This window comes from Nycticebus coucang, chromosome 14 (genome assembly GCF_027406575.1).
Source record: "Nycticebus coucang isolate mNycCou1 chromosome 14, mNycCou1.pri, whole genome shotgun sequence".
Classification (NCBI taxonomy): domain Eukaryota; kingdom Metazoa; phylum Chordata; class Mammalia; order Primates; family Lorisidae; genus Nycticebus; species Nycticebus coucang.
In genome coordinates this window covers 91,641,798-91,669,686 of record NC_069793.1, presented here as the reverse complement: position 1 = coordinate 91,669,686, position 27,889 = coordinate 91,641,798, and the positions used below count along the sequence as shown (strand labels likewise).

Genomic DNA, 27,889 nt, shown 5'->3' with positions numbered 1-27,889 from the left:
GCTCTCCATGGAATTACAAGACACAGTCATTTATATGGAATAAACTATAAAAAACTTGATCTAAGTATTTTCTTTTGATTCACAGAGATTTTATTCCACAGACTTTATTACCCTTTCAACAGCGTGGTCTCTCCCATAACTGCTTTCTGCAAAAAAGTTAAAAAATATTTTTGAAAGGTGGTTCGTAATATGTCTGTAACTTATTTTAAGGGAGAAACACAATTTAAAACCATTTTCACACGTGAATAACATTCCACCACTTCCCGTCTGGGGAGGCAGGGAGGGTCTGGCTGAGCATTAGCTGGCAGGTGTCTTATCTAACGGGTAAGCACTGGTTCTATCTGAAAGCAAGGAGCTAATGCTTTTCTTCCTATAAACAAATCAACTTCATACAATGTGCATTTCAGAAAGCACATATTTCCAAATTGTTTTGTTAAGTTGTTATATTTTAAGGACTTGTTTCTTGATCAACAGTTCCTGATATTTTGCCAAAAGGTATTGTTTGCCATTTTAGAATTATAACCTCAGCTTTACATCAACTGATAATTATTCAAAACTAAATCTTAAATAGACTATCTTAAAATAGTTTACATTATGTTTGTCAAATTATCCAATAAAATATATAGTCTGCCTGAAGGCATATACTGTGACCTAAATAAACCAAACTATAGCTTAAATTGGATTAAAAATACCTTATTAAGAGTTTAGGCACGGGCAGCACCTGTGGCTCAAGGAGTAGGGTGCTGGTCCCATATGCCGGAGGTGGCAGGTTCAAACCCAGCTCCGGCCAAAATAAATAAGTAAATAAAAAATAAAAATAAATAAAAGTCCCCTCTTCCAGCCCTCTCTCCTTTAAAAAAAAAAAAAAAAATAGCCGGGCGTTGTGGCGGGCGCCTGTAGTCCCAGCTACTCGGGAGGCTGAGGCAAGAGAATCGCTTAAGCCCAGGAGTTGGAGGTTGCTGTGAGCTGTGTGAGGCCACGGCACTCTACCAAGGGCCATAAAGTGAGACTCTGTCTCTACAAAAAAAAAGGCACATACACAGAGCTTTTCGGATAAAAAAACAAAATATTTTTGAAATATGTAGATAATACTAGTCTTCTGAATATCAAAATAATAGTTTATGAAGTTGCCATGGAACTATTATTTCATGTTTTACCATCTACAATTAGTCCACAATTAAACCATCTCATTATGAACTGGGCGTCATACAAAGCTGATGCTATATTAAAAGCAACATACACACAAAAATTAACTACTGGTAAAAAAGACATTTTAAAAATATCTTTGATAACGCTTTGTTCAAAATACCTAATCCCTTGAGATCCATCTTTTCAAACATTCTGAGTGTCGAGAACATGGGAAAAACGCAAAGCATACTGATAATTCAGAAATATGAAGTCAACCATTAGAATTATACCTAGAATATTGCTAAAAATTCTAACAAATGGTGAACTGTGATCTTTAGGTCATGCAGATTTAGGATAATGTGCTTTATCGTGGCTTGATGCCCCAGTCCCAAAGTTATGTTACATCTGGAGCCCCTCCAATCTGAAAATCCAAAATCCAAAATGCTCCCAAGTTCAAAACTTTTGAGCACTCACACAACATCACAAGTGAAAACTTCCACGCCCAACACCTTTGCTTTCGGATGGTTCAGTGCACACAAGCTTTGTCTTATGTGTGAAATTCTTAAAATATGGTAGAAAATGACCTTTGGGCTATGTACATAAAGTATAAATGACACATAAATGAATTTTGTGTTGATTATGCATCCCATCTCCAAGATATCTCATTATATGTATGGAAACCTTCCCCAAACTGAAAAAACATCTGAAATCCAAACACTTCTGGTCCCAAGCATTTCAGATACAGGACACTCAACCCGTAATATGTCTCGGAAGATCAGACGTCTACAGAAGACGCTAGACGGTCTCCACTGAACTCCTGACTCCTTTGAGACGCTGTCCCACATGCAGAGCCTCTTACTGTTTACAGATTCACTGGCCCCCTTGTGGGTCCCCTAACTAAAACTCTGATGGAAGTATTTTGGCGTGGATTTTGGTAGGCCAACATTTCCCACTGACGTCTCCTTTTGAATTCTTAAATCTGTTCAAAGAGTACGATGCTGACACCTCCACTTTATCCAGGTTACTCTGTATTCTCAGCATCTCATATGCAGCCAACTTCAGTCAAGACAAAGTGATAATAAATCCACTGGTATCTTCCAGCACAATCCAGATTCACTTAGGAGCAGAAAATAAAGTTCTAGTTACAGAACACACACTGAGCACCCCCCAGAAAGCGCACAACTGTATGGAAGGTACATTTAAAAAAGAAGAAAAAAAAAAAGCACCCACCCTTCCATTTTTTTTTGTACCACGTCTTTGGAAGCAGCTTTTGGGAAGATTTTATTAAAGAGAGCATTATGGACTATCTGCCTCTAGATGGCAGCAAAGTTAAACTTTTGGGGGGTTTCAGGCTGTGCTGCTCCATTTTATCCTCCACAAAATTCTAAGATGCTAAATAAAACAAAGGAACTTACCAGGACCACTTGAAAACACTTAAGAAAGACATTTCCCACATGTCATTTTTACTGATCCATCTGCCTGAGTGGCTGGGATGCTACAGAAGAGACCATCATCTCAGCTTACCTTTAAGAAAATTCGACCTTTAAAATAGTAGTAGTAACAGTGATAACTACTACAAACTGTCAACTAGACAGCCTGGATTTAGCTACTATTAAAGTTCCTTTTATCATCAAGAAAAATCTCATATAACACTATTTTATTTTATTTTGAGACAGTCTCACTTTGTTGCCCTGGGTAGAGTGCTGTAGCATTAGAGCTCAGAGCAACCTCAAACTCTTGGGCTCAAGCGATTCTCTTGCCTCAGTCTCCCAAGTAGCTGGGACCACAGGTGCCCGCCACAATGCCCGGCTATTTTTAGAGATGGAGTCTCGCTCTGGCTCAGGCTGGTTGGTCTTCAACCTGTGAGCTCAGGCAATCCACCTGCCTCGGTCTCCCAGAGTGAGCCACGGAGCCCAGCCTATTCCCAAACATTTTAGAACCAAATTAATATTCGTCAGTCCAACAACGTGACCAAATGTAAAAATTACTACTGCATTTACAGATAAATAATCTATTAAAAGAACCCATTACAAGTCATCAAAAGAACAAATATTCATCGTCTCCCAGCCCATTAATCACCAATTAACCAAATGCAGTACGGTTGTGACACAAGCAAAAGTTTCACACCTGACGTTACCAGTAATAATGTCCTCCACATCTAGCCCCACAAATCTCTAAGAAGATTGGAAAAGTGGGACAAAGTCAAGGCATCAGTTTCCACGCTGGGAAAGCATCAGGCCTGTGAGTTAAATCTGTAGTCTTTGCAATTCCTTACTTGGAAGAATCCTAAACAGAGGATAGCTTCAAACATCAGAGGATAGCTTTAAAATGACTAAATAGTGCTTTAAGGCAAATGTATGGATGTTCAGAAGCAAACATAAAACCCTAACCAAATAATGAGCAAATAAAGATAAAAAATACCCAAGGGCGGCAAGTAGCCAGTCAACAGCGGGTTGAGGAGACACTTTTAAAGTTGGATGATAAAGGAAAGACAGACTGATGAATGAATAGGTGATATGTGTACTGATGCAATTACTAAAACCAAGCAGCAGCCGTGTATCGCCTCAGCAGTGAGAACTGGGGAGCTCCTGATAAGACGATTTCTAAGCTCTCACCAGGATGGGGTTCAGATGAAGCGGCCTGAGGTAAACGTCTGTGGTGCGCGGACAGAGTACTGAAGGCCAGTGAGCTCCGTGTCAGTAAGGGAGGCACCGCAGCCAGCAAAGGCTGTGTGCACTGGCCAAACAAATAGGATATACTCTCCCTGCTCTTACAAACTTACATTCCCCCTCTAACTGCCATTATGAATTTCATATTTTCAATTACGGTGCTAAGAAATAAACCCAAAAACCATTACAGATTTATTTTTATTTAAGATATACACGACCTGAGGAGAGCTTTGTCATTTCCTTTTTAATATATATTTTATTTATTTATTTTTGAGCCAGAGTCTCACTATGTCGCCCTCAGTAGAGTGCTGTGGTGTCACAGCTCACAGTGACCTCAAACTCTTGGGCCCAGGGGATTCTCTTGCCTCAGCCTCCCAAGTAGCTGGGACCACAGGGACCCGCCACAACGCCCGGACACTTTTTGTTGGAGTTGTCATTATTGTTTAGCTGGCCCCAGCCAGTTTCGAACCGGTCAGCCTTGGTGTATGTGGCTGGCACCATAACCACTGGGCTATGGGGGCTGAGCCTGTCATTTTCTTTTTATAGAATGATTGCACTTAGATTTTAAGCAGGATAGAAATTTAACCTTTAGTCCTGCATTGTTTAAAGAAAAATGACATTGTGTTGTCTACTTTGATGTACTATAAATTAAATTTTGTAAATTAAAGCTATCTAATAATACTGATTAAATAAAAGAACCCCAAAAGTTTTAATTTTCAAGACCTGTAGGTCTATATATGAGCTAACAGACTTTTAATAAACATAGCAAGTAGCAGTTTAGTCTCAAAACTATTAAAGCTTTTTAGATTTAGAGAGCCTAAAAATATAGGCTATTTCATGATGTAACAGGCTAAAACATATGAGCAAATCAGATGGAATTTTCTTCAGGAAAAAATTTAAAATTGAATTCATCAGTCTAAAATAAGAGCATCAAAAGAAGTATATTTCAGTTTATAAACAATGATTTGGTTTCATTTTCCTTATTAACTTTCAACATAATACAGAAAGACTAAAATGAAGTCTCAAAAAATTACTGTAATATGAAAATACTCCTACAAAACTCCCTCTAGACGTATACTTAGAGAGTTAAAATTAAACTATGTATTTTGAAAAGCACATCAGACTTTAATTCATAAATGTTGATTCATATGTAATTATAGTCAAAGTGATCCTCACCACAATCCTGGGAAATACATATTGTTTTTATCCTCAATTTACCGATGAAAACCTGGGGCAGGGAGTTTGTAAACTGTATCAGTTTTACACAGTTGTAAGATGTGCCAAATTCCATCTTTTTCCCACTTATTTTGCTATGACATTTTTCTGCCTCTACTTACCAAAGCAGTAGTATTTTCTTCTGATTTTAAGAAATTAAAACATCTATGCAGTGCAATTTTCTAGGACCATTTTTATTAGGCCAGAACAAGTATTAGGAAGAACTGATTTCTCTGGTCGAGCAGCCACTGGGGCGGTAAGTGGCACCACGACGTGGCTTCAGATGTGGGTTCTGGGTTCCTGACGACACCACTGGAAGCTTGGAGCCTCAGGCCACTGACAATCTTTCAGACTTAGCTTCTTCATCTAACCACGACCTAGTAATCATGCTGCCGTGGGATTTAGGGAGATCACACAAAGAAAACATATAGCACATAGTAGCTGCTCATAAAACATCAGTCCCGACTAAGGATTCTCCAAAGTCACAATGAAACACACACAAGCTGCCGTGAATGAACCATAAGGAAGCTGAGCTATAAAAAAGGTCCTTTTAATTTTCTAAGCCACAAGCCTTTATGTACCATAAAATATTTTTTATACCCCTGGGCTCCTCCACTCTTCTATTTAAGCCACTCATGTTTGGCATACTTCTTGAGCTTCTTTTTCTTTTTTTTTGTTTTGAGACAAGAGTTTCACTTTGTCACCCTCGGTAGAGTGCCGTATTGTCACAGCTCACAGCAACCTCAAATTCTTGGGCTCAAGTGATTCTCTTGCCTCAGCCTCCTGAGCAGCTGGGATACAGGGGCCCACCACAATGCCTGGCTATTTTTAGAGACCGGGTCTTGCTTTTGCTCAGGCTGGTTTGAACTTGTGAGCTCAGGCAATCCACCCACCCTGGCCTCCCAGACTGCTGGGATCACAGGTGCGAGCCACCGTGTCCAGTCTGAGCCTATCCTTCTAATCCCTCAGTTCCTCCTAAATTCTGGGCCACTGTGAGGAATGGGTAGCTCTTAATGACCGTGTGTCAGAAGATGTGGTTTCTCCCTCTCTGATCTCTCCCCGTAGCCCCCCGTAGACCCAAACTAGTGAACCTTGTTGGCAAATCTGAAAGAATGTTCAGTAGAACCACTGTTCAGCAGGAACATAACCTGTGCCATAAATACAAGTCAATGTGTAATTTTGTAGGACCTACATTAAAAAAAAAAAAACCTAAAAAACAAGTGAAATTAATGTGACTAATTTATTTTAATATAATATATCCAAAATATCATCGCAACCTATAATCAGTGTAATAGTGAGAGAACAAGATACAGGGGTGGCCACAAAGTTTACATGCAATTAAACTGCATTTTTTTTTTTTTTTTTTGCAGTTTTTGGCCAGATCGAACCCACCACCTCCGGCATATAGGGCCGGCGCCCCACTCCTTTGAGCCACAGGCACTGCCCCAATTAAACTATATTTAACACTGTTTCCACAGTAAGTCTTTGCAAGTTGGTGTTTGTTTCATACATAAAGCACATTTTAATCCAGATGAGCCTCATTTCAAGTGCTCAATAGCACCCATGTGTGCTACTCACATGTGGGAACACGGCAGCAGGATAGGACAGGTCTAGACGGCATCAGTGAACTAAACCAATTAACTAGAAAAAAGGATGGCCATTAAAATCGTAAAGCTTAGAGAAAACTGAGTTCATTCTCAGCTATCCTTTTAAAGTGACAATACATAGCTTATTTATTAGAAAATACATAAATGTCTCTATTATTCCATGTACCAGACTTAGGTTTTTTTTTTTTTTTTTTTAAGGATAATGATAATACAGGAATATTTATTTTAATAGCACCTGACTATTCTATGGAAATTTTATGACAAAGAGTAGGACCTTCACATTAATTAAAACAATGTAAAATGATCTCAAATGTCTCATCATAAAGACTGTAATTTCATGTGATGTGCCGTTCCTTATTTATATTTGCTATTTGCTATCTTACAATCTATGGGGCATTTTTGTTACTCTCTTGCTCATTTGTTGGATGAATATGGGTTAAAACTAGAATAGATTGCTAGATTTCTGCAATAGGAGACAGTAATACAAGTAGGCATTGGATTTCCGCAGAATAAAAACCACAAGACATTAAAGTGTTGTCTGTCCTTTTATAAAAGGTCCTGGGAGCTTTGTTTTTGAAAATTTAAAAAACTTTTTCCCACCATATTAATGTATAAACGCATAAAGATCAACATACACGTTCATAGTTCATTGATTCCATTTCTCTTCTTCTCATTATTGAAATAGGAATTAAGTACGAGTCCTCGTACAACTTAAAGGCTAGAAACGAGGACGAGACTAAACAGAGAGGAGAACGATTTGGTTTGGCCAGTCGTCATCATAGGAAAAACACTGCAGCCAGGAAAATATTCTGGAGGGAGGCCAAATTTCCCATTGATTTTGACCGCGCTGTCATAAGACAGTCACGCAGGACGGAAGGCTTCACAGACCATTGCCGTGTGCGATGAGGTAGGGAGAAGAGAACACATTCCTGTGTGCGTTTTCACGGAATTCATAAATACTTGTCATTCCTCCATCACCTGTAAGCAAACAATCTTACAATCTTTTCTCTGTATATATCTGCTGTCATCTTGCAGAATGTTCACTGTTCCCAGACAGGACGTGCTATCAAAGAGACGTAGGGAAACAAGGTGCCTCCCTATCCTCTCCAGAGAAAGGTACACAGATGCAAAAGGATCATGCCAGGTCTGTGAAGGAATAACAGGATGGCAGATGAGCGGGACAGCTGAAGGAAATGAGAACGTGCAAGGAAGGAAAACGCAGAAAGATGCCAGAATGAAGGGAGTCTCTCTGATGGTTTGGTATTAAGAAGATACAAATTCACAAATCCCAGAATCCCAGAACTAGGGAAGACGTTTATAAGCAAGCTGCGAGGCTTCCAGCTTAGTCAACGAGAAGGGGGAATGAATCGCAAGCAGTGGTCATCTTCCTGGAATAGGAGTTTTTAAGGCTGGCTAGTTTTCCACGAACCCCAGGTGAGCTTCAGAAGGCCCCCTAGACTGCATACGTTTAATCGGATCCTCGAAGGTCTATGACATCCGGGGTTACTAATTCATTCTAAGAGGTTTATGGACTTAGTTGCTTTGCAAACAGAACTTGGACTTCAATCTATTATTCCAAATGAAAGATAAAAGTTAAATCCCTGGGCCTGAGCTGTGGCTATCAGTTCCTTAATCCTTCCAACGGAAGGACTAGTCTTACAAATTTGGCAAGTGCCGATATTACAGGAGAGTGAGGTGGCTCCAGCTGAAGGAAGAGGGGCAAAGCTGAAGTCTTGGAAGCCAGACAGAGACCAGTAACTGTCCCCAGCTTCTGTCTCAGTGTCTCATTATCTTGAGGGTATGACCACTGGGTTTCCATTAGAAAATGATTTATGTCGAACGTATTTTAAAATGTTATCTTTCTTTCCCTCTACTACCCCCATTAAAATATGAACAGGGTATTTTACTTTGTATGATGAATAGCTTTTTTTTTTTTTGCAGTTTTTTTGGCCGGGGCTGGGTTTGAACCCGCCACCTCCGGCATACGAGGCCGGTGCACTACTCCTTTGAGCTATAGGCACCGCCCGATAGTTTTAAAGACTGTCACAGGCGGGTGGCACCTGTGGCTCAAGGGGTAGGGCGCCGGTCCCATATGCCGGAGGTGGTGGGTTCAAACCCAGCCCTGGCCAAAAAAATACCAAAAAAAAAAAAATAAATAAATAAATAAAAAAAAAGACTGTCACAGGAAGAAAAGACTGGCTTAAATTAGATATTTATCTGATTACGGACTCATTTACTAACCCTGTCCTCTCATCTCACGGGAATGGAACAACACACATAATCAAAGATTACCTTGACACCAGGCTGGGGTGTCCAACCTTGTGGCCCACGGCCCCATGCTGACTTTGTGAGGACTTTTTTTGCTTACCTGTGGTGCTAGACATGCAAGGACCTTTTTTTTTTTCTTTTCTTTTTTTGCTAATCAACTTTCATCAGTGTTTGTGTACTTAATGTGTGGCCCATGACAGCCCTTAACCTTCCAGGGTGCAGAAGAGAAAGAAAAGGTTGGACGCACCTGCCTGGTACTTATTTTTAATCCAGGACAGATGCCCCTCATGATGACACCTATATGGGCAATATTGTAACACATTAGGGTATCACTTAAAAAAAATGCTGAAAAATGAAGCAAGCTTATAAAGAACAGCCACCTGCTCTTTTCTGTAACGCAGTTTATATTACTAGGAAATCCATTCGTTTTTATACTGACGTAGGAAAATAAATGACTTCACAGGAAAGTCAGGCAGATCCTAGCCCTGCAAAAAGGGAGAGTGTGGAACAAAGGGAAAAATACAGCCTTAATTACTCTCCCTGCACCTCGAGGTTTGTGAATGGGTTGTGTTACAGGCGTGAGCCACCAGGCCCAGCCTCTACCTGTGAGATAGACTCACTCACGTGGAGGTAAGCCATATCCTTTTATCTGTTGTTTTTTTTTTTTTGATGTAATACACAGTATTTTCTAGAGCAGTTTAGTTTGCCAAAAATCTGCATGGAAGGACACACAGTCCCCACATGACTCCTCAGCCCGCCACCCCCCACTCTGCACTTCTTCCCCAGTTACCTCCGTCATTAATAACTCGTATTCCTGTGGTACATCTGTCACGGCTGATGAGCCAGTACTGACACATTATTACCAACTGAAGCCACAGTTTACATGAGGATTCCGCATTTGTCCTACACATTCATTCTATAGATTCTGATGGATGTAAAATGACATTTATCCACCACTGCAGAATCGTCCAGAACAGTCCACTGTCCCCGACGTTCCCTGTGATCTCTCTTCATCCCTCCTCTGCACCGCCTTTTTTTTTCTATTAATCAAAATTTTCAATAGAAAAAGTATTATTTTTTTCTTAAATTGTTTCGAACCTCGTGTTTTATAAGGAAACTGAAACTTACCGGTTCAACAAATTCAAACTTCTTTTTTTCTTGGACCTCTTGAATTTTAAAGACATATTCTAACGATGCTTCGTAGAAGTTTTGATGTTCTCGGTCAATCTGTGTATCGGCCTACAGAGTCAAAAACAGGAAAGGATGACACAGAAAGTGATTATCAGTGATTGACGTAGAGAGGGACTCAATTCCTGGTCTACGCTGAAATTTTCGTTAAAAATTAACGCGGCTAGAGGCTGGGCCTGGTGGCTCATGCCTGTAATCCCAACACTCTGGGAGGTTGAGGCAGAAAGATCCCTTGAGCTCTAGAGTTCGAGACCAGCTTCAGCAAAAGCAAGACCCCATCTCTACTAAAAACAGAAAAATTGGCCGGGCATGGTGGCTCATGCCCGTCATCCCAGCTACTCTGGAGGCTGAAGCAGGAGGATTGCTTGAACCCAGGAGTTTGAGGATGCTATGAGCTAAGCTGACACTATGGCACTCTAACCTGGGGCAATAGAGCGAGGCTTTGTTACCAAAAAAAAAAAAAAAAATTATTACAGAAGAGCTACATAAATATAAAGGAAAATCTAGGTGGTCATAGAAGGAGAGACTAAATCCTCAAAGAAAAAATTTGAGTTGATGGAATCTTAAGATGAACCTTGTGACAAGGCTACAGAAAAGGGAGATACCGCTCTTATACAAAAAGCAAGGGACATGAAGCAGTTTGACAACATTTGGCAATGCTATAAATACTACAAAAGACCTTGGGGGCTGCATAATAAATTAGGGTTTTAACTGAGGGACAAACATCTGAGAATATTAAATGGAGAGCCACCTCACTAGAAAGATAAATATTGATAGCAGAGCCAAAAAAATAAGAAATAATAATAATAAAAAAAAAATTCAGTGGCCCTGCCCTGACAAATGATGCTCCGTCGAACCCATGCACATTTATTCTGTCTAACTGCAATAAGGTTTTATTGATAAAGTGCAGGAGAGTGTTACTGAAATAATTTCATTTTCATTTACACTTTGCCTCTCTCTCTGCCCACTATCCCTGTCAGACACTCTCTTTAAAAGTGACTATGGTTCAGCAGAGAGACACGTGTTACTTTTTCTAACCCGTTTCACACTCCTCATTGCCACTTGAGATTATTAAAAGCAGAGATGAACAGAAGTGGCTCTCTGAATTACTAAGTATTCGTCAGTAACAATTTGGGAACAGAAAAAATTGCTTTGAAGCCATCCATAATGTTAATTGCAAAAACAAGATCTAAAAATGACAAAAGATAAAATTAGATTTGTTGGCTTGAACATCTTAAGATTTCATCTAGAACCCCTTTAATAATACAGTTGACCCAGGGATGGACGGCATGGAAGTGAACTGTGCGGGTCGACTGACTGGCAGACTCTCTTTGGTCTCTGCCACCCCAGGACAGCAAGACAAATCTTTTCTTTTTGTTCTCTTCTTCCTCAGTGTCCTCCATGTGAAGCCGGTGATGAAGACCTTTTATAATGCTTCACTTCCACCTAATGAATAACCATAGTTTCTCTTTCTTATGATGTCCTTAATAACGTTATCTTTTTTTTCTAGTTTGCTTTATTGTAAGACTGTGTACGTAAAATATATAACATACAAAGTATGTCTTATTCAATTCTTTATATTATTATAGTAAATCTTCCAGTTAAAAGTAGACTACTCGTAGTTAAGTTTTCTGGGGAGTCAAAAGTTGTATGTGAATTTTCTTTTATTTATTTATTTTATTTTATTTTTTTTTTGTATGTGAATTTTCAGTGGCACAGGGTGGTAAGGTCAGCACTGTTAGCAACCTGCCCTGTCCAAGGGTCAACTATAATTATATATAACTGTTATGGATGTATTCATATAATTACAAGCAACCCAACATTTCAGCAACTCAATAGGGTTTTTATTTTATTTTTAATTTCAGTGTGCTTGTTTATTCTTCTTTGTTTGAAGTACTCCTTTTTTGTTCATTTTCTTCTTCCTCTGCTGGTGCTGGCTGTTTTTGATGTTGTTAGTAGAGACGGGGTCATACTCTGGCTCACTGCTGCTCATACTGGTCTTGAACCTCTGAGCTCAGACAATCCACCCGCCTCGGCCTCCCACAGCGCTGGGACTACAGGCATGAGCCACCACGCCCAGCCAACTCAGTAGGGGTTTTTAAAGTTGCGTATCCTCCATTTTTAAACTAATATATGTGAAGATTACATAACTCAGGTAGGAGATTTGAACCAAAAACTTCTCAGCTCCCAAGTATCATTTTGGAAAGATAAAGGTAACAGCAACAAAAACAACAACAAAATCAGCATTCCGTATAAATCTCATTTCTTTTTATCACCACTGAGGAGAAGAACACACCATGTATAAAGATGAATTAAGTTAATAATGAGGGATGCGGCTCGGCGCCCATAGCTCAGTGGGTAGGGTGCCGTCCACATGCACTGGGGCTGGCGGCTTTGACCCATCCCGGGCCTGCCAAACAACAATGACAACTACAACAAAAAAATAGCTGGGCATTGGGGGGGGAGCCTGTAGTCCCAGCTACCTGGGAGGCTGAGGCAAGAGAATCGCTTAGGTCCAAGAGTTCGAAGTTGCTGTGAGCTGTGACACCATGGCACTCTACCAAGGGCAACAAAGTAAGACTCTGTCTCAAAAAATGTTAATAATAATAATAATAATAATAATAATAATAATAATAATGAGGGATGTGTTGTTAGGTCACTAAATGTTTAACAACTGGCTGGCTGGGGAGAAAAGACTGATTTGCAGGATCTGGTGGTTTCTGTAGTGCAAATATTCCTAAAATGGCCAGTTTCAAACCATAAATCCAGCATCACTGAACAGGTGAGCTGGAAAGAGACCCAAAAGTGGTCTGTCCAGGGCAAGCGTCAGGACACTACTATGCATAAGGGATGCGAGAATATTTTCATTTTCAGGGATAACATTTTTCCCCCACAAATTATTTTGAAGATTTTATTTTCTTCAAAAGGCAATGTTGTTGACTTGGCTGTCTTGCACGTGGGAGCAAACTAGAATGTTTGAGGCTGTCCAAGTCCATGGTATTTTGGGGGGGGGGGGCAGCAGAGCCATGCAGAGAAGAGCGCAGCACGCCCCAGCACTGTCTCTTTCCAAGGTCTGCTCAGGAGGGTGGCCCTCGCTGGTGTCTGGGAACGTGACTTTAGGAAGGTTCCCATCACTCCAACTGATAAGATGTGGCTTACTAGGCCTCCACTGTTTGTATAAACAATATGGTTTATGCAAACACCTCCTTTCCTTTTGGGAGCATGGAATTTGGGCTCATGCCAGTGGAGGGTCCCTCTGTGAACAGCCTCAGTGCAGCCCTGGGCACCGAGTCTCTAACGCACTCCTCGGTAGACGACATTTAACATGTGTTGCACAACTCATTGCTGGAATCAAGCACATGCTGTGTGTCTCCCCGGGAGAAGACTCTTAGAAAGTTGTACCTAATGTCTCCCAGACTTTGCCACATGCACCCTTCCCCTTGCTGATTTTTCTTCATATCCTTTCACTAATACATCGTGAGTATGACTATGCGCTGAATCCTAGGAGTGCTCCCAGAATATCACAAAACCTGGGTGGTCTTGGGGACACTAACACAAAACTCTTACATTACTCCTTCAGCAACTTATTTGCCAGGCACCCTCTCATCCCACCCACCGCCCTTCCGTAGATGCAGGGGGAGCCAGGGAAGGATAAAAGAGAAGTAATGACTCTTGCCATTTGCCAGTTATAGATATTTTATCACCTTCAATACAGACAACGGAAATCCAATATACCAAAGCTGCTTTGAAAGGTCATCCAGAGTGTATGGTACTTAAGAAATATGACAGCTTAATTCCTTTTCAGAGTGAGAGTGAGAAAGGCTTTCTTACACCTAAAATAAATCCGTTCAGCAGATAAACTTATACACAGAGTATGTGGTTCATTAGCAAATACTTGCTTGTAAAGCCCCTAGCAAGTGGTGCTACATATGTGGTATTGGATAAGTAGGGTAACTGTAAGATATATCATTCAGGCTAGGACAATTTTCACACTGAAAGCGATCATTAGTAATCATTATACCAGAACAATAGATGTAAATTGTTGCTTACATAGCAAAAGGAACTCTAAAGGCTGAAACCAAATTAATTTAATAAGAAAACTGTATAGTTCTGCAGATATCTAAATCCTCCCTAACTACAATAAACTATCCACTTCAACATAGAAGGAAAAGCCTTAGGGGATATTTGTTGAATCATTCTCAGAGGAGAAAGATTTACGTTGGACTCTAAAGAATGGGCCAGGAGATAAAATGAGATTCCTTCTTTCAGAGAAGGAATGGAGTCCGGAGAAATGATATTTGGGTGGATCAAAAGATTTTTTTCTAAAGGTTTCGTTTTGAACAGACAGAAAGGATCGTTAAGGCAGAAAAGATAGAAAAAGTGTAGACTTCATCCGAAGACAGTGCAAAACTTCAGGGCGCAATGCACTGATTAAATGATCAAATGTTGGGCCTGGGGATATAAAGAGACCCCTTGTTTGATAATGGTAAAGGTGGCTGGAAAGAGAGGTTAAAAGATGTGGTACGAGAAGCAAGGGGAAAATCAAAGACAAATTTATACAAGAAATAACAACAGCATTAAAAGATAATTAAACATTTTGGGGGCGGTGGCTTGAGCCTATAATCCTAGCACTCTGGGAGACTGAGGTGAGCGGATTGCTTGAACTCAGAAATTTAAGACGAGCCTGAGCAAGAGCAAGACCTCATCTCCACTAAAAACAGAAAATATTAGCTGGATGTCATGGCAGGAGCCTGTAGTCCCAGCTACTCAGGAGGCTGAGGCAAGAGGATCGCTTGAGCCCAAAAGTTTGAGGTTGCTGAGAGCCATGACGCCACGGCATTCAACCCTACAAGGACAGAGTGAGACTCTGTCTCCAAAAAAAAAAAAAAAAAAAAAAAAAGAAAAGAAAAAGAAAAAGGAAGGAAGGGAAGGAAATTTACAAAGTTTTTGTTAAAAATGATAATTAAACAAATGAGAAGAGAAAATTCAAGAAACGGTGGTGATAAGCAAAACCTCATGTGTCTCTAGGAAGTGGTAATCTAGAGTCCTGGTTACAAGGTCGGCAGCAGCACCAGACAGGACGAGGTCAGGACCCCTGTAACTCATCAGGAAGTTACAGACAATCTGAAAGTAGAAAAGATTCCAGGGCCATGAACCAAAGGATGAAAACGGAGGCATAAAACTGAAAAAAAAGATTTGCTTCATTTAGGAGATGAGGGTAAAAAGAACCTATTGAAAGAGTATTTCACCGTAGGTGGAAAACAAAAATCTGGGTTTCTAAAAGGAACCAGTTTTCCCCTTTGCTTTCTAATTACAGATGTAATATATATTGATGATTGTAAGTTTATTCATTATTCATTGCCATAACAGAAAAAAATGGAAAAACAAGTGCAATCACACTGTTAATATTTTTATGTGTAAAGCACACACACGCACACATACACACACACACTTCACTTACATTTTTTTAGAGACTTGCTCTGTCACCCAGGCTGGACTGAGCTTAAGTGATCCTCCTGCCTTCGCCTCCTGCGTACCTGGGACTATAGGTGCGCACAACTATACCCAGCCACTTTTTAAATTCTTTTTGGTAGAGATAGGAACTCACTATGTTGCCCAGGTTGGTCTCAAACTCCTGGACTCAAGTGGTCCTCCCATCTTGACTTTCCAAAATGCTGGGATTATAGGCATGAACCATTGCACCCAGACCAAACTTATTTTAAAACAAACCTGAGATATTAATGTATATTCTGGTTTAAATTTTCTTTTTTTTTTTTTTCCCCTGCCTGATCTAATGAACACCCCCCAATACCTTTACATGGTTTTCCAAGTAAAACTTTTAACAGCCATATCACATTCCACTTTTGGTTGAACTATTTTTTACATATTTACCTTAATTATTCTTTTGTGCCATTTCAGTTCTACTTAAATTTTTGCGCTGTGAATAACTCTTGGATCAATATTTAAGCCATATTTATACAATTTTTTAAACATTTATAACTATATTGTAAGGAAAAGTTTATTTGTTGACCAACTTTTTTATTTTCAGATGCCACATATAACTGATTCAGAAATTTTGATAGAAGAAATCCCATCTGATGTAAAGGGGCACCCTGAAGAGAAATTGTCCCACGTTTCACGAAAGAAAGCACATCTTGGGAGTTCAGACTACGTTGCTACTATCTCAAATGAAGAACCATCTGATGCTGGTTTTCCAAACTCCGTGATAGCTCAGTTTTCTCGGTCTCTGGGAATTTATCACCCAACACTACTACTTCATTGGAAGACCAGGGTGAGGAAGGGGTACCTGAGCCCCAGAAACGTCTCCTCCTCTTCCTCAGAGTTCTTTGATAGAGGTTGAACTTGAAGATGTGCCATTTTCACAGAATGCAGGGTGGAAGAACCAGTCGGAGGAGCAGTCTGAAGCATCTTCTGAGCAACTGGATCAATTTACCCAGTTGGCAGAAAAAGTTGTGGATAGCAGCTCAGAGGAAATAGCCGTGGGAGCGCCTGTGGCAGATGGGTGGAATTTAAGAAGAAAGCCAAAGTGCATAAAGGAGCTGGTCAGAAAAAGCCAATCTGACCTGACTGAAGAAGAAACGCAGATGAGAAATCGTCCTCCTTGTAACATATTGTTATTTTTAAGATATGGTAATTAATAAACAGCATGGGACACAGGACAAAAATTTCCAAAATCTCAATTGAACTTATTTACTATGCAGTTTTTCTCTTCCCTTTAGGACCTAGTATTCACCATTCTTTTTAATTTTTCAGGCTATTTTTTGTAAATACAATTTTTTATTTTTATTAACCATGTTTCAATTTTGGGAAACCAGATCATACTATATTTTGTTTACCTGGCGAGACATCTGACCATTAATATTTCAAAACGTATAATTAAAAAACTGTGGAAGTAGTAAGTTTTCCATTACTAGTAAGGATCACAGAAATCCTTTATATTAAGGGTTTTAATAGTAAAACGTGGTGAGGGTTCTGGACGTTTTATCTTTAATATCAAAACTAATCACCGTTTTTTAAAATGTAGGCTTGCCTCAACAAAAATAAATGTCAGTGAATTAGAATAAATAAAACTTCGAATAAATGAGAGCACAGCAACAGAAGAGAAACTCATGGTCGAAGGTTTATAAAGGTATCTTGGTTTTGGTCTCTAACTCCCGGCTGTCGTTGCAGTTTCTTCCACTGACTTCAATGTCCCACATAACCTTGCCCCTTTGTGTCACAAGGCCCAGGTTGCTCACATTGACCTCAATGACAATCCCTTTGGTAATAACACCCAAAGTTGTATATAATGGGGATGAGGGATTCTTCTTTACACCAAGTATTGGCCCGCAAAAGGTGGCTTTCAGTTCAGGATGTGCTACACGGGCCTTCTTGAAACACAAGCCCATTGGCCTGATGAATCTTTCACAGTTAGGTGGTTTTTTCGTAAAGCCATCTCCAGCAAAGCGGACTTCAGTAACTACCCTCTTCCATGCTTCTTCTTTCTCTTCCCTGTTCGAATAACTTTTAATACTCTGTTTCTCCCTGGGCACGAACTTTGGGCAGAGGGACTTCCCATTTTCCCCGCTTTCTCTTTTCGTTTTGTTTAATCATGTTGGAGAGTACTTTGGCTCGGGACTGTCCCTCCTCTCTGTCCAACAGACAGGCAGGTGCTGCTCCCTGTGGAGGCTTCTCACCCTTCTTTTGGTTTGGTGTTTCTCTTTTCATGCATCTTGATAGTCGTTTTCATTTGTGTTTCTCAGCATGGCGCTGTTTATGGTAGAGCTTAGCCTTCAGACCAGTCATCTTCTTTGCCTTCTCGGACGGTTCATGAGCCTCTGGACTTTCTTTTTTTCTCTTTTTCTCATGGTAATCCAAGCGATATCCGTAGCGTTTATGGTGTAATTCAATATATTCGTTTTGTGGCATAATGACGGTCTCAGAGGCGCCCGGCACAGCCTCTGGGGTACGAAGACGCTGTCAATGTTAGGGTCTCACTGATCCACGAGCAGACTCCACCCACATTTATATGATTTTTGTGTTTATCTCTAATAATTTCTTTGGGGTAAATTCCAACTAAAAGAAATGATCTCAACAACGTTATACATTCAGATCTGTCAAAATGCCATGTCAAATTTACCTTAAGAATGATTGAATCTTTTTATGCTCCAGTCAGTAGAACAAAGGTGTGCCCTGTTTCCTGTACCTTCACTAACAATGGACATTATTAATTGAATTGAATTAATTGAATTTAATATACTGAATTTTAATTGAATTGAAATAAATTAAAAAGGGCACCCTGTTGTCCGTCTGCATTGACCTAACAATATTTATTATAGTTTATATTTCTTCTTTGATCAATGCCATTTTGTGTCCTTAGCCCATTTGTTCCACTGAAGTGTTTCTCTTTTTCACACTGATTTGCAAATGCTTCTTATATGTGAGATGATAATGCTTTGTCCTATGATGCTGAAATTCCCTAGTGCTCTCCCATTTAATTTGGCTTAAGGTCTTTTGACATAGATATTTTTACAGGTTCAGATCTTTCTACATTTCCATTATGATCTCTTCCTTTCATTTTATGCTTAGAAAAGAAATGTGCATCCACATATTGAATATTACTTCTTTCCATCCATTATAAAAGGATATAATTTTGACAAGCCTGTTTCCAGTTTTGCAATTGTTTATTCCAGTGACCTGTTGAATTGATGGCCCTAGGATTTTGTCAACATAAGCTGACTCTTCAATTTGGTCCTAGAAATGGGCAGCCACGTATTTTCCATGAACAAATGAATAAGGTGGTGCAGGTGCGAAGGCACACAGGGGTCTTTTGAGAACAAGTTACTAAGCTTGGTGCTGATAGAAGGACAAGAGCTGCTCTAGAAAGGGACAGAGGACTCTTAATGACAGAATTAAACACCTCTGTGGCAGCATCTGACCGTGACAGGTTTGATTTTCCAGGAAGAAAAGCTCAAGCCCTATTTTTCCGTGTCTACATTCTGTAAGGCCTGAAAAACTGTTTTAACATCATTTGTTCGTTGTGTCATGTTAGGGGCTGTATCGCCTGGAAAAGAAGTGAGTGGGGTGGAGGGGGGAGGTTACCATTATGATATTTTCCAGCTTCCCGCTAAACAGAGCACCAGAACACATATTTTATTATGCCAGAGCCTAAGGGATTTAGGGCCACTAACAAGGTAAAGTATTAAATATTAAGCAAAGTTGGCAGGAAAATTTGAGACCTATTCTCCAGAGGACCTTAAAACTAGGATGGAGTTATCATTTCTTTATAATGGCTTCAGCGGAGTCTTGTCTAAGGGTGGCTGCTCATGTATATTAGGAACCTAAAGTTCTTTAGGGACTCTAAAAATCAGCCTTGATTTTGCAGCAGTCAGTTTGTAAAAGCACCTGGTCGTGGCCGTGGGCACAGCAGGTGACAGTGAGCTGGCAATAATTAGAAAGCCCCTCTCCACACGACTGCGCGCCCATCCACACTACAACCCACTCTTGCGAGGGTTACTCCAGGGCAGTGAGTTATGAGAAGTACAAGCACTTAAGACACCACACGTGAACATAATATGAAATTACAAAAGCGGTACCAAATATTCTAAGATTAAATGTGTCTAAGAAAATTCAAATAGAATTTCGTTTTCTTTAATGGCAGATTGTCTTCCATTTCACTTTAGCCACAAAATCTTTTCATAAGCTCACAGTTGAATGCAAAATTATACTATTTTAATAGCATGTGTTAATAACAGAAGGCATACTAATAAATTCATGTTTAATATCAAGCAAAACAAAACTTTCCAACATTAAACATCTTCAAATAAAGAAATTTGATGCCCTAGATGAAAACATAAGCATGCTGGGAAAAAAAAAAAGGAATAAGATGCCAAAAAAGCGCTCTTGTTCCATTTCGACTTGGTGCAAAGTTTGTGAAACTCTAACTTGTTGAGCAGGACTTGGGGCTAAACTGGGAGGAAGGAGAAATATGAGAGCCAGGACCATTTTTTTGGCATATGTCATCAGTGAAACCAGAACTACATTACTCCCCCGTCAAAGGACTGCTCTGGAGTCTAATAAAAACAGCTGAAAACACTACTGATAGGAAGAATAAAAGACGTTTTGGACAAAGAGGAGAAGCAGACTTGTTTACGTGTGAGATGTAAGTAAAGTATTTCTGTTCATTTGTTCTTAAAGAAAACCCATATAAAAGAGTGGAGATTTTGAAACAAGTAGTTTTTTTCCTACAGAAAGAAGGTTTTCCTACAGAAGGAAGGCTTTAAAATCAGTGTCACAGATATTTTAAACTTAATATAAAGGTTATAACATGAATTTCAGAGGTCCTGCTTCTTCAAATATGCCCAAAATAAAAAAAAAAAAAGGTTTTATTTCAGCCTTTCTTGTTGTTGAAGGAAATACTAATCTTTCACTCGGCACTTTTCAATGCCGTACCATGTTTAAGGCATTTGTTCGTACTAAGTGCTCGATGCACTTATTATTACTGTAATTATTTTATTAAATAGTAGCATACTTGGAGATACTTCAATGTTTGGTAATTTTTACTTTTCATGACTTAATGCACAGTTCAACTGGAAAACCTTACCTCTTGCAAATGAGACTCTTTTTTCTTTGCAGACAAATTTAAATGCTTTTCAAGAATTGAGTAGTATTTTTCACTCTCTTTGTCAAACTTCTTCTTTCCATCCTAGAAAATAACAATGACAACAACAACAAAAAATTCAAATCAGAGCATCTAAAAAAACCTTAATTTTCACCATCTCCATCAAAAACCCAATATAATTACTGAATAAAGATTTAGTAAACGTCAAGAATCTGCAAACCTTAATTTCGTAGAGCAGAAAGAACAATGTTAAGTAAGTGATTGGAGTATGTACTCTGCTTTCAAGAAGACTTCCATCTGGTGGGGTAAGCACACAGGTACACAAGCCTGGCAAGTCCCAGCTTCTTTGGAGCACACGGAGTTGCAGTCTGGGCGGGGACCAGCTGTTCCACAAGGGTCGCTTTGAGACCTTATAGTAATGATTGATTCCGAACAAGCAATTCTGACCCAACAGGTCTGGGATGTGACCAATACGAAAATGCCTTTTTGGTGATTCCAGTGAGCTGACACACTGTATATAACCAGTCTAGAGAACTGCTCACACAGACTCTTTTTCATAGAATCATTATTTCTCAGCCAAAAAAGATACCTGGTATTTCAAAGAAATCATTCTTAACACATAGGTAAACAAGAGTTTTCAATGTTGGTAGCTTCAAATGAATAAGAAAATTCAAAGTCAAATAAAAAAGATGAATAACATCTATATCCAGAATATAACTATAATAGCTTACCTGTGCTTATCTCTGAAATGCTAAGAGTTTGGGGGTGGAAGAGACAGAGAGTCCCTATGAACAGAAGGCCTTCTGTAGAGGAGGGGAACAAATTTATCTTTTATCCTATGGCATACTCCATAGAAATGCAAATGGAGTGAAACATGGAAGGAAAAGGACATATCTGAGCATCCAATCTTCTCCAACTATAAATATGGTATCTATCACGTAAGCCTTTTCCATTTATGAGACTACGTGAAATGGTTCATAAATTTCACTCGCTTAGGAAATACTTTCCTTTCCTTCATTTCGGTCTCTGAAACTGTGATCTCTGGATCACCTGAATCAGAATCAAAAAAGCTTGTTCAAAATGCAGATTCCTGTTTTCTTCCACCTAGAGGTTCTGGAATTGTTGTTCTTAATAAGTTCTATGATTAGTATGCATAATTCTTTGCTTCATTATTTTCGTTAAGTACCTGGAAGGGGTTACTTAAAAATAATGGATGGATCATAAAAATGAGGAAAGGATAAGGAGAGGGAGGAAGTTAAAGGAAAGAAGAGAAGGGCTGTAGCTCGGGGGGGGGGGTCTTCCCCCAGGTTTATCTATTTAGGTAAACGCTAGTTTGATCCATTGGCCCTCTGATCTTTCTTGGCTTCTTTTTTTTGAGACAGAGTTGCAAGCTGTTGTCCTGGGTAGAGTGCCATGGCAACATCATAGCTCACAGCAACCTCCAACTCTTGGGCTCAAGCTGATCTCTTGCCTTGATTTTTTGTATTTTTAGTAGAGATGGGGTCTCTCTGTGGCTCAGACTGGTCTCAAACCTGTGAACTCAAGCAATCCACTTGGTCTCCCAGAGTACTAAGATTACAGGCAAGAGACACTGTGCCCGGCCTGATCTTTCTTCTGGATTACGCTTCCAGGAACCCATCAGGAAATTCTGCCATCTATGGAATTTTAGCAAGTGAGTTGGGAACATTGAGGTCAAAGGAAAAATAAGAGCTTTCTGTTTTAAAAGTTTAAGTCACTTTTAGACCATGTAAGTACTAAGATGTCTGTAAAATATCACGTCTGCAAATGCCAGGGAGAAAGTCAAAATCCTTAAAGAATTTTTATTACCTACGGATAAAATGGGGTCCTAAGAGAAACAGAACTAGAAATAAGCGTAGCATTCCTATCGAGAAAAGGTGATACCATAAAGTGTCAAACTCCAAGGGAGGCAGGAAAGCCCAAGTCCAGCACACGAGTCTGCCCCCGACCCCCACTGCTGGAACAGATACCGGGTGGATATTCCATTTTCTCCTCAGTGGATGGTACCCTGTCACCTACCCTGTCACCTGTTTCATGTCCACAACTAACCTGCCACCCATCTTTCCAAAGTCTCTCTCACTAGCTCCTTTTGAGCTCCCTATTCTTGTTCCTTTGGCTTCTTTTTCTTTCTGGGCTATTCTCTCCGACATAAATGCTCATTGCTTCCATTTTTCATACATTGAAATTGTATCTGCTTTTAGCAACCCAGCTCAAAGAAACGTCATTCACAATTGCCCACTATCAACTACCTCTCCTTTTGAATGACCAAATAGCTTTGCATACGGTTCTCTTACAGTGTTCACACTGGGGCAGTGATTTTATATATGTACCTCATTCATCTTAAAATTGAATAGCTAGTGAATGCCCAATAAGTATTTAATGAACAAGTAATATTCTTCTTTTTATAATGGTGGCCACTGCAGTTCCTCACAGACATCTATTTATCTATTTGTTCAACAAACCGCCATCCTTAGTACAAGGGCCAAACAGCCCTAAGTCACACTCAACGGTACATGAATAACGTGGGTGATCAGCTACGTTACAGTATAGTACATGAAAATGACTCCCTTTCATCTTCAATAGGGGCTTACAACCCCACACTGGGAATGGAAGAGGAAGAGGACGGCGTCCGGAGAGGAGAGCACAGCTGTGGCACTGACACTTGCTTCTTTATTTTCAGTTAGTGTTCAGCGACGTTTTCCAAAATGTTAATTCGGTGCCAGTACATTAGCATTCCTGGCAATACAAAAGTCATTCCCAGAAACACTTCTGGGATTTTTACCCAAACCCTGGCCCTTCACACCACCATGCCAGTAAAAAATGATCTTCTCAACGTTTCCAATGATGTACAAAACAAGAGCACACTCGGTTCCAGCAGAGAATTAAAGAGCTGAGATAAGGGCGGTGCCTGCGGCTCAAGGAGTAGGGCGCCGGTCCCATATGCTGGAGGTGGCGGGTTCAAACCCAGCCCCGGCCAAAAAAACCACAAAAAAAAAAAAAAAAAGAAAGAAAGAGCTGAGATAAAAGACCAGCCACGTGGAGAACAGCTATAACCTAGGGATTTGTATCGTAGGAAACAAGGAGCACTTCTTGCATCTCGTATTTCCCCCCAAAGTCGCAATGTACTATACCCATGAGCCCAGCCTTATTTGGATTCAGTGATGTAGCCTCACATAGCTGCCTCTTGAATTGTCTCCGAGATCAATATTGCTGAAGGAAGGAGAAAAGAACCACGAATTGTGTGCACTGAACGCTATGCAGCACCGCTGCCTTCTCATTGCTACGGCATGACTGAGAAATGGAGAGCTTATATTACAGTGGCATGGCTTCTGTCGATCCAAGCAAGCACAACTGAATTAGGTAATCATTTAAAACGAAGTCATAGGGAAATGATAATCTTGAGGGAAAAAAGAAAAGGAGTAAAGTAGAAAGGGACGTCCTGCGAGGAGAATGAACATGTCTGAGACAGGAGTGCGATTTTCAGCATTATAGTTGTTGCTGTTGCTGTGCCCAAGTTGCGGGATCCCCCACATAAATCACCCAGAGACCAAGTCTGATGCAAAAGCAAGAGGGTGTTTATTTACAAGCTCGAGCCTGGGCTCCCTGGTCCTGGCGCAGCAGGAGAGCAGAGAAGCCCCGATCTTGAAAAGGAGGGAGGTTTTTAAGGGTACAGAAAGGAAAAAAGGGAGGGGGTGAGGTGAGCCGCTGGGGCGAGCTGATAGGGGGTCTCGGGGACTGAGCACTTGTCCTTGGCTGTCTGGGAGAGTGTCGTTATTGCTCGGAGCAGATGTTGTGCAAGGGCGCGGATCATGGGGCAAGGACGGTGGGCGGGGAGGGAGCAGGTTGCCTAACGCCTTTGGTATGCAGCTGCAAAATGAACACTGAGGGACAAGATGAAAACAAAATGGAGTTAACTTGGTCCTTACACTGTCACTTACTAGACGCCCACAGAGATAAAGAGACAGAAGGCAACACCAGGAAGGCAACACCACAGACGGAGACAGAACCTCTGAATAAAACAGGTCACTGAAAATGGCAAGCTACTCCTCACACCCAACAACAGCTGACAAAAGGCAAGCCACGTGTGGGTCTGCCACCGGCACTTCCTACACTTCAGGGCATCCACGCTGAGCAGAGTCGTGTTCCTGCACTGTGACCGTGGTCACCCACGCTGAGCAGAGTCGTGTTCCTGCACCGTGACCACGGTCATGCCACGCTGAGCAGTCGTGTTCCTGCACTGTGATCGCGGTCACCCACGCTGAGCAGAGTCGTGTTCCTGCACCGTGACCGCGGTCACACCACGCTGAGCAGAGTCATGTTCCTGCACTGTGATCGCAGTCACCCACGCTGAGCAGAGTCGTGTTCCTGCACCGTGACCGTGGTCACGCCACGCTGAGCAGAGTCGTGTTCCTGCACCGTGACCGTGGTCACCCACGCTGAGCAGAGTCGTGTTCCTGCACCGTGACCGTGGTCACATCGTGTTGAGCTAAGTCGTGTTCCTGCACCATGACCGCGGTCACGCCACGCTGAGCAGAGTCGTGTTCCTGCACCGTGACCGTGGTCACATAGTGCTGAGCTGAGTCGTGTTCCTGCACCGTGACTGCGGTCACGTCACGCTGAGCAGAGTCGTGTTCCTGCACCGTGACCGCGGTCACGCCACGCTGAGCAGAGTCATGTTCCTGCACCGTGACCGCGGTCACGCCATGCTGAGCAGAGTCGTGTTCCTGCACCGTGACCGTGGTCACGCCACGCTGAGCAGAGTTGTGTTCCTGCACCGTGACCGCGGTCACATCGTGCTGAGCAGAGTCGTGTTCCTGCACGGTGACCGTGGTCACATCGTGCTGAGCTGAGTCGTGTTCCTGCACCGTGACCGTGGTCACATCGTTCTGAGTCGTGTTCCTGCACCGTGACCGCTGTCATGCCATGCTGAGTAGAGTCGTGTTCCTGCACCGTAACTGTGGTCACATAGTGCTGAGCTGAGTTGTGTTCCTGCACTGTGATTGAGGTCACGCTACGCTGAGCCAAATCGTGTTCCTGCACCGTGACAGCGGTCACACCACGCTGAGCCGAGTCGTGTTCCTGCACCGTGACCGCAGTCACGCCACGCTGAGCAGAGTCATGTTCCTGCACCGTGACCGCGGTCACGTCACGCTGAGCAGAGTCATGTTCCTGCACCGTGACCGCGGTCACGCCACGCAGAGCAGAGTCGTGTTCCTGCACCAGGACCATGGTCACACCACGCTGAGCAGAGGCATGTTCCTGCACCGTGACCGCAGTCACATCGTGCTGAGCTGAGTCGTGTTCCTGCACTGTGATCGCGGTCACGTCACGCTGAGCAGAGTCGTGTTCCTGCATCGTGACTGCGATCACGTCGGGCTTAGCAGAGTTGTGTTCCTGCACCGTGACCACGGTCATGTCGGGCTGAGCAGAGTCGCGCTCCTGCACCGTGACCGCGGTCACGCTGCACTGAGGAGAGTGGCCGGTGACCACCACAGCACAAAAGCCAAGGGCCAACTTCACCCTCAAAATTTTTATTTATGACCAAAAAAATTCTGTCAAATGATAATAACTTTGGCTCAATACACAGAAATACATTAAAATACACACTACAGTTAAGAACAAGGTCAACTCAATAGCTTTCACTAACCCCAGAGGGTACCAAAGACCATGAACAGACTTTCCCACACCACTTAGATAATCCCAAATACAAAGAAATTATCAAAATATTACCTAGCCACACACTTTCTGTAAAAGACTACCAAGTTTTGTTTAAATAGGTGGATTAGCAACCTTCACTTTAATGTAACTATGAAACAAAGTTTTAAAAATTAAGGAAATGAGGCTCGGTGCCCATAGAACAGTGGTTAAGGCAACAGCCATGTACACCGAGGCTGGCGGGTTCCAACCGGCCTGGGCCAGCTGAACAATGACAACTGCAAAAAATAAAAAAATAAGAAATAATAAAATAACATAGCCGGGTGTTGTGGTGGGCACTTGTAGTCCCAGCTACTTGGGAGGCTGAAGCAAGAGGATCACTTGTGCCCAAGAGTTTGAGGTTGCTATGAGCTGTGATGCCACAGCACTTTACAGAGGGAAACACAGTGAGACTCTGTCTCAAAAAAATAAAAAATAAAAAATAAATAACTGAAATGAAAAAGCCTTACTTGTGTATTTTGAAAAAAATCTTTCAACTTAATGCTAGAAACAGTAATGTAAAAAGTAATAATAACACATGAGAAATTCTTATAAATCTTCACAGCACTAGGCCCTAAAAATACAGGAGGGGATAAGAGGCAGCACCAACCAACCACCTAGACTTCTGCCTCTGATGCTCAGAGCAGCAGCCTCAGCACCACCAGCACTCTGACTCCCAGAAGGGCCAGCTGTCAGGATGGTCCGGCCACATGCTGCTTAGGAGTTTCCTGAGGCCCAAGGATTTTGGTGTCTGGAAGCTCAACTTGTTGAGAATCTTGGTGTAGTTTGCACAGGAACAATTCCAGTCTCCGTAGCCCCGTCCCCACCAACTCCCCCATCCACAGTCTGACAAAATACAGACACTCCAAAAGTACTGCCTCCTGCGTAAATATGCATCATAACTCACTATCATCTCTTCCTGTCCCAGTTACAACACTGCCACCATCTGATTCATAGAAACCAACAATTCATATGTGCATTTATAAGGAATTCCTACAAACTGGACAGAAAGAGAACCGAACAGATAAAAATATATGTCAAGGATAGGAAGGAGAAACATACAGGAGAGGAGACCCAAGATGTGACAACCACATGAGGAGGTGCCCAAACACTCTAGTAACTGAAGAAAAGCAAATTAAATCAGTGGGACACGGCAGTCAGAAAGTTGAAGGATGCCGTGGGCTGAGTACAAGTGGAGATAGTCCTTGCAGGACGGGACAGGTGTGCAGCCTTTGTAGAGGGAAACACACCCATTAAGTGACAAGAGTATGCCCTGCAAACCAACTTCTGGGTGTGAATCCAAAGAAATGCCCACACAAACGTCCCCAAGGACATGTTCATCGAGGTGTTACCATGGGAAAGGGAAGGGAGCCTGAGTCTTTGTCACTAGCTACCTAAGATGTATTATGTGCATGCCTTGGTGTGCTATGCAGAAGTTAGAGGAAAATATTAAATATGGATGGATGTTAAAATACAGTTTT

General features: G+C 41.4%; 1 protein-coding gene and 1 pseudogene across 3 annotated transcripts in view; both read right to left on the bottom strand.

Annotated features, from left to right (window-relative positions):
• Positions 1-27,889, bottom strand: part of ARHGAP42 (Rho GTPase activating protein 42) — a 345,686-nt gene that overhangs the window by 72,953 nt on the left and 244,844 nt on the right. For all 3 annotated transcript variants that reach the window (XM_053560437.1, XM_053560438.1, XM_053560439.1), the window contains 2 exons: positions 20,679-20,780; positions 10,016-10,126 (listed from right to left, as the gene is read on the bottom strand). In XM_053560437.1, coding sequence (XP_053416412.1) covers positions 10,016-10,126; positions 20,679-20,780 — 213 coding nt within the window. The remainder of the gene's footprint in view (positions 1-10,015; positions 10,127-20,678; positions 20,781-27,889) is intronic.
• LOC128564712 (ribosome biogenesis protein NSA2 homolog) lies at positions 17,162-18,067 on the bottom strand (annotated as a pseudogene).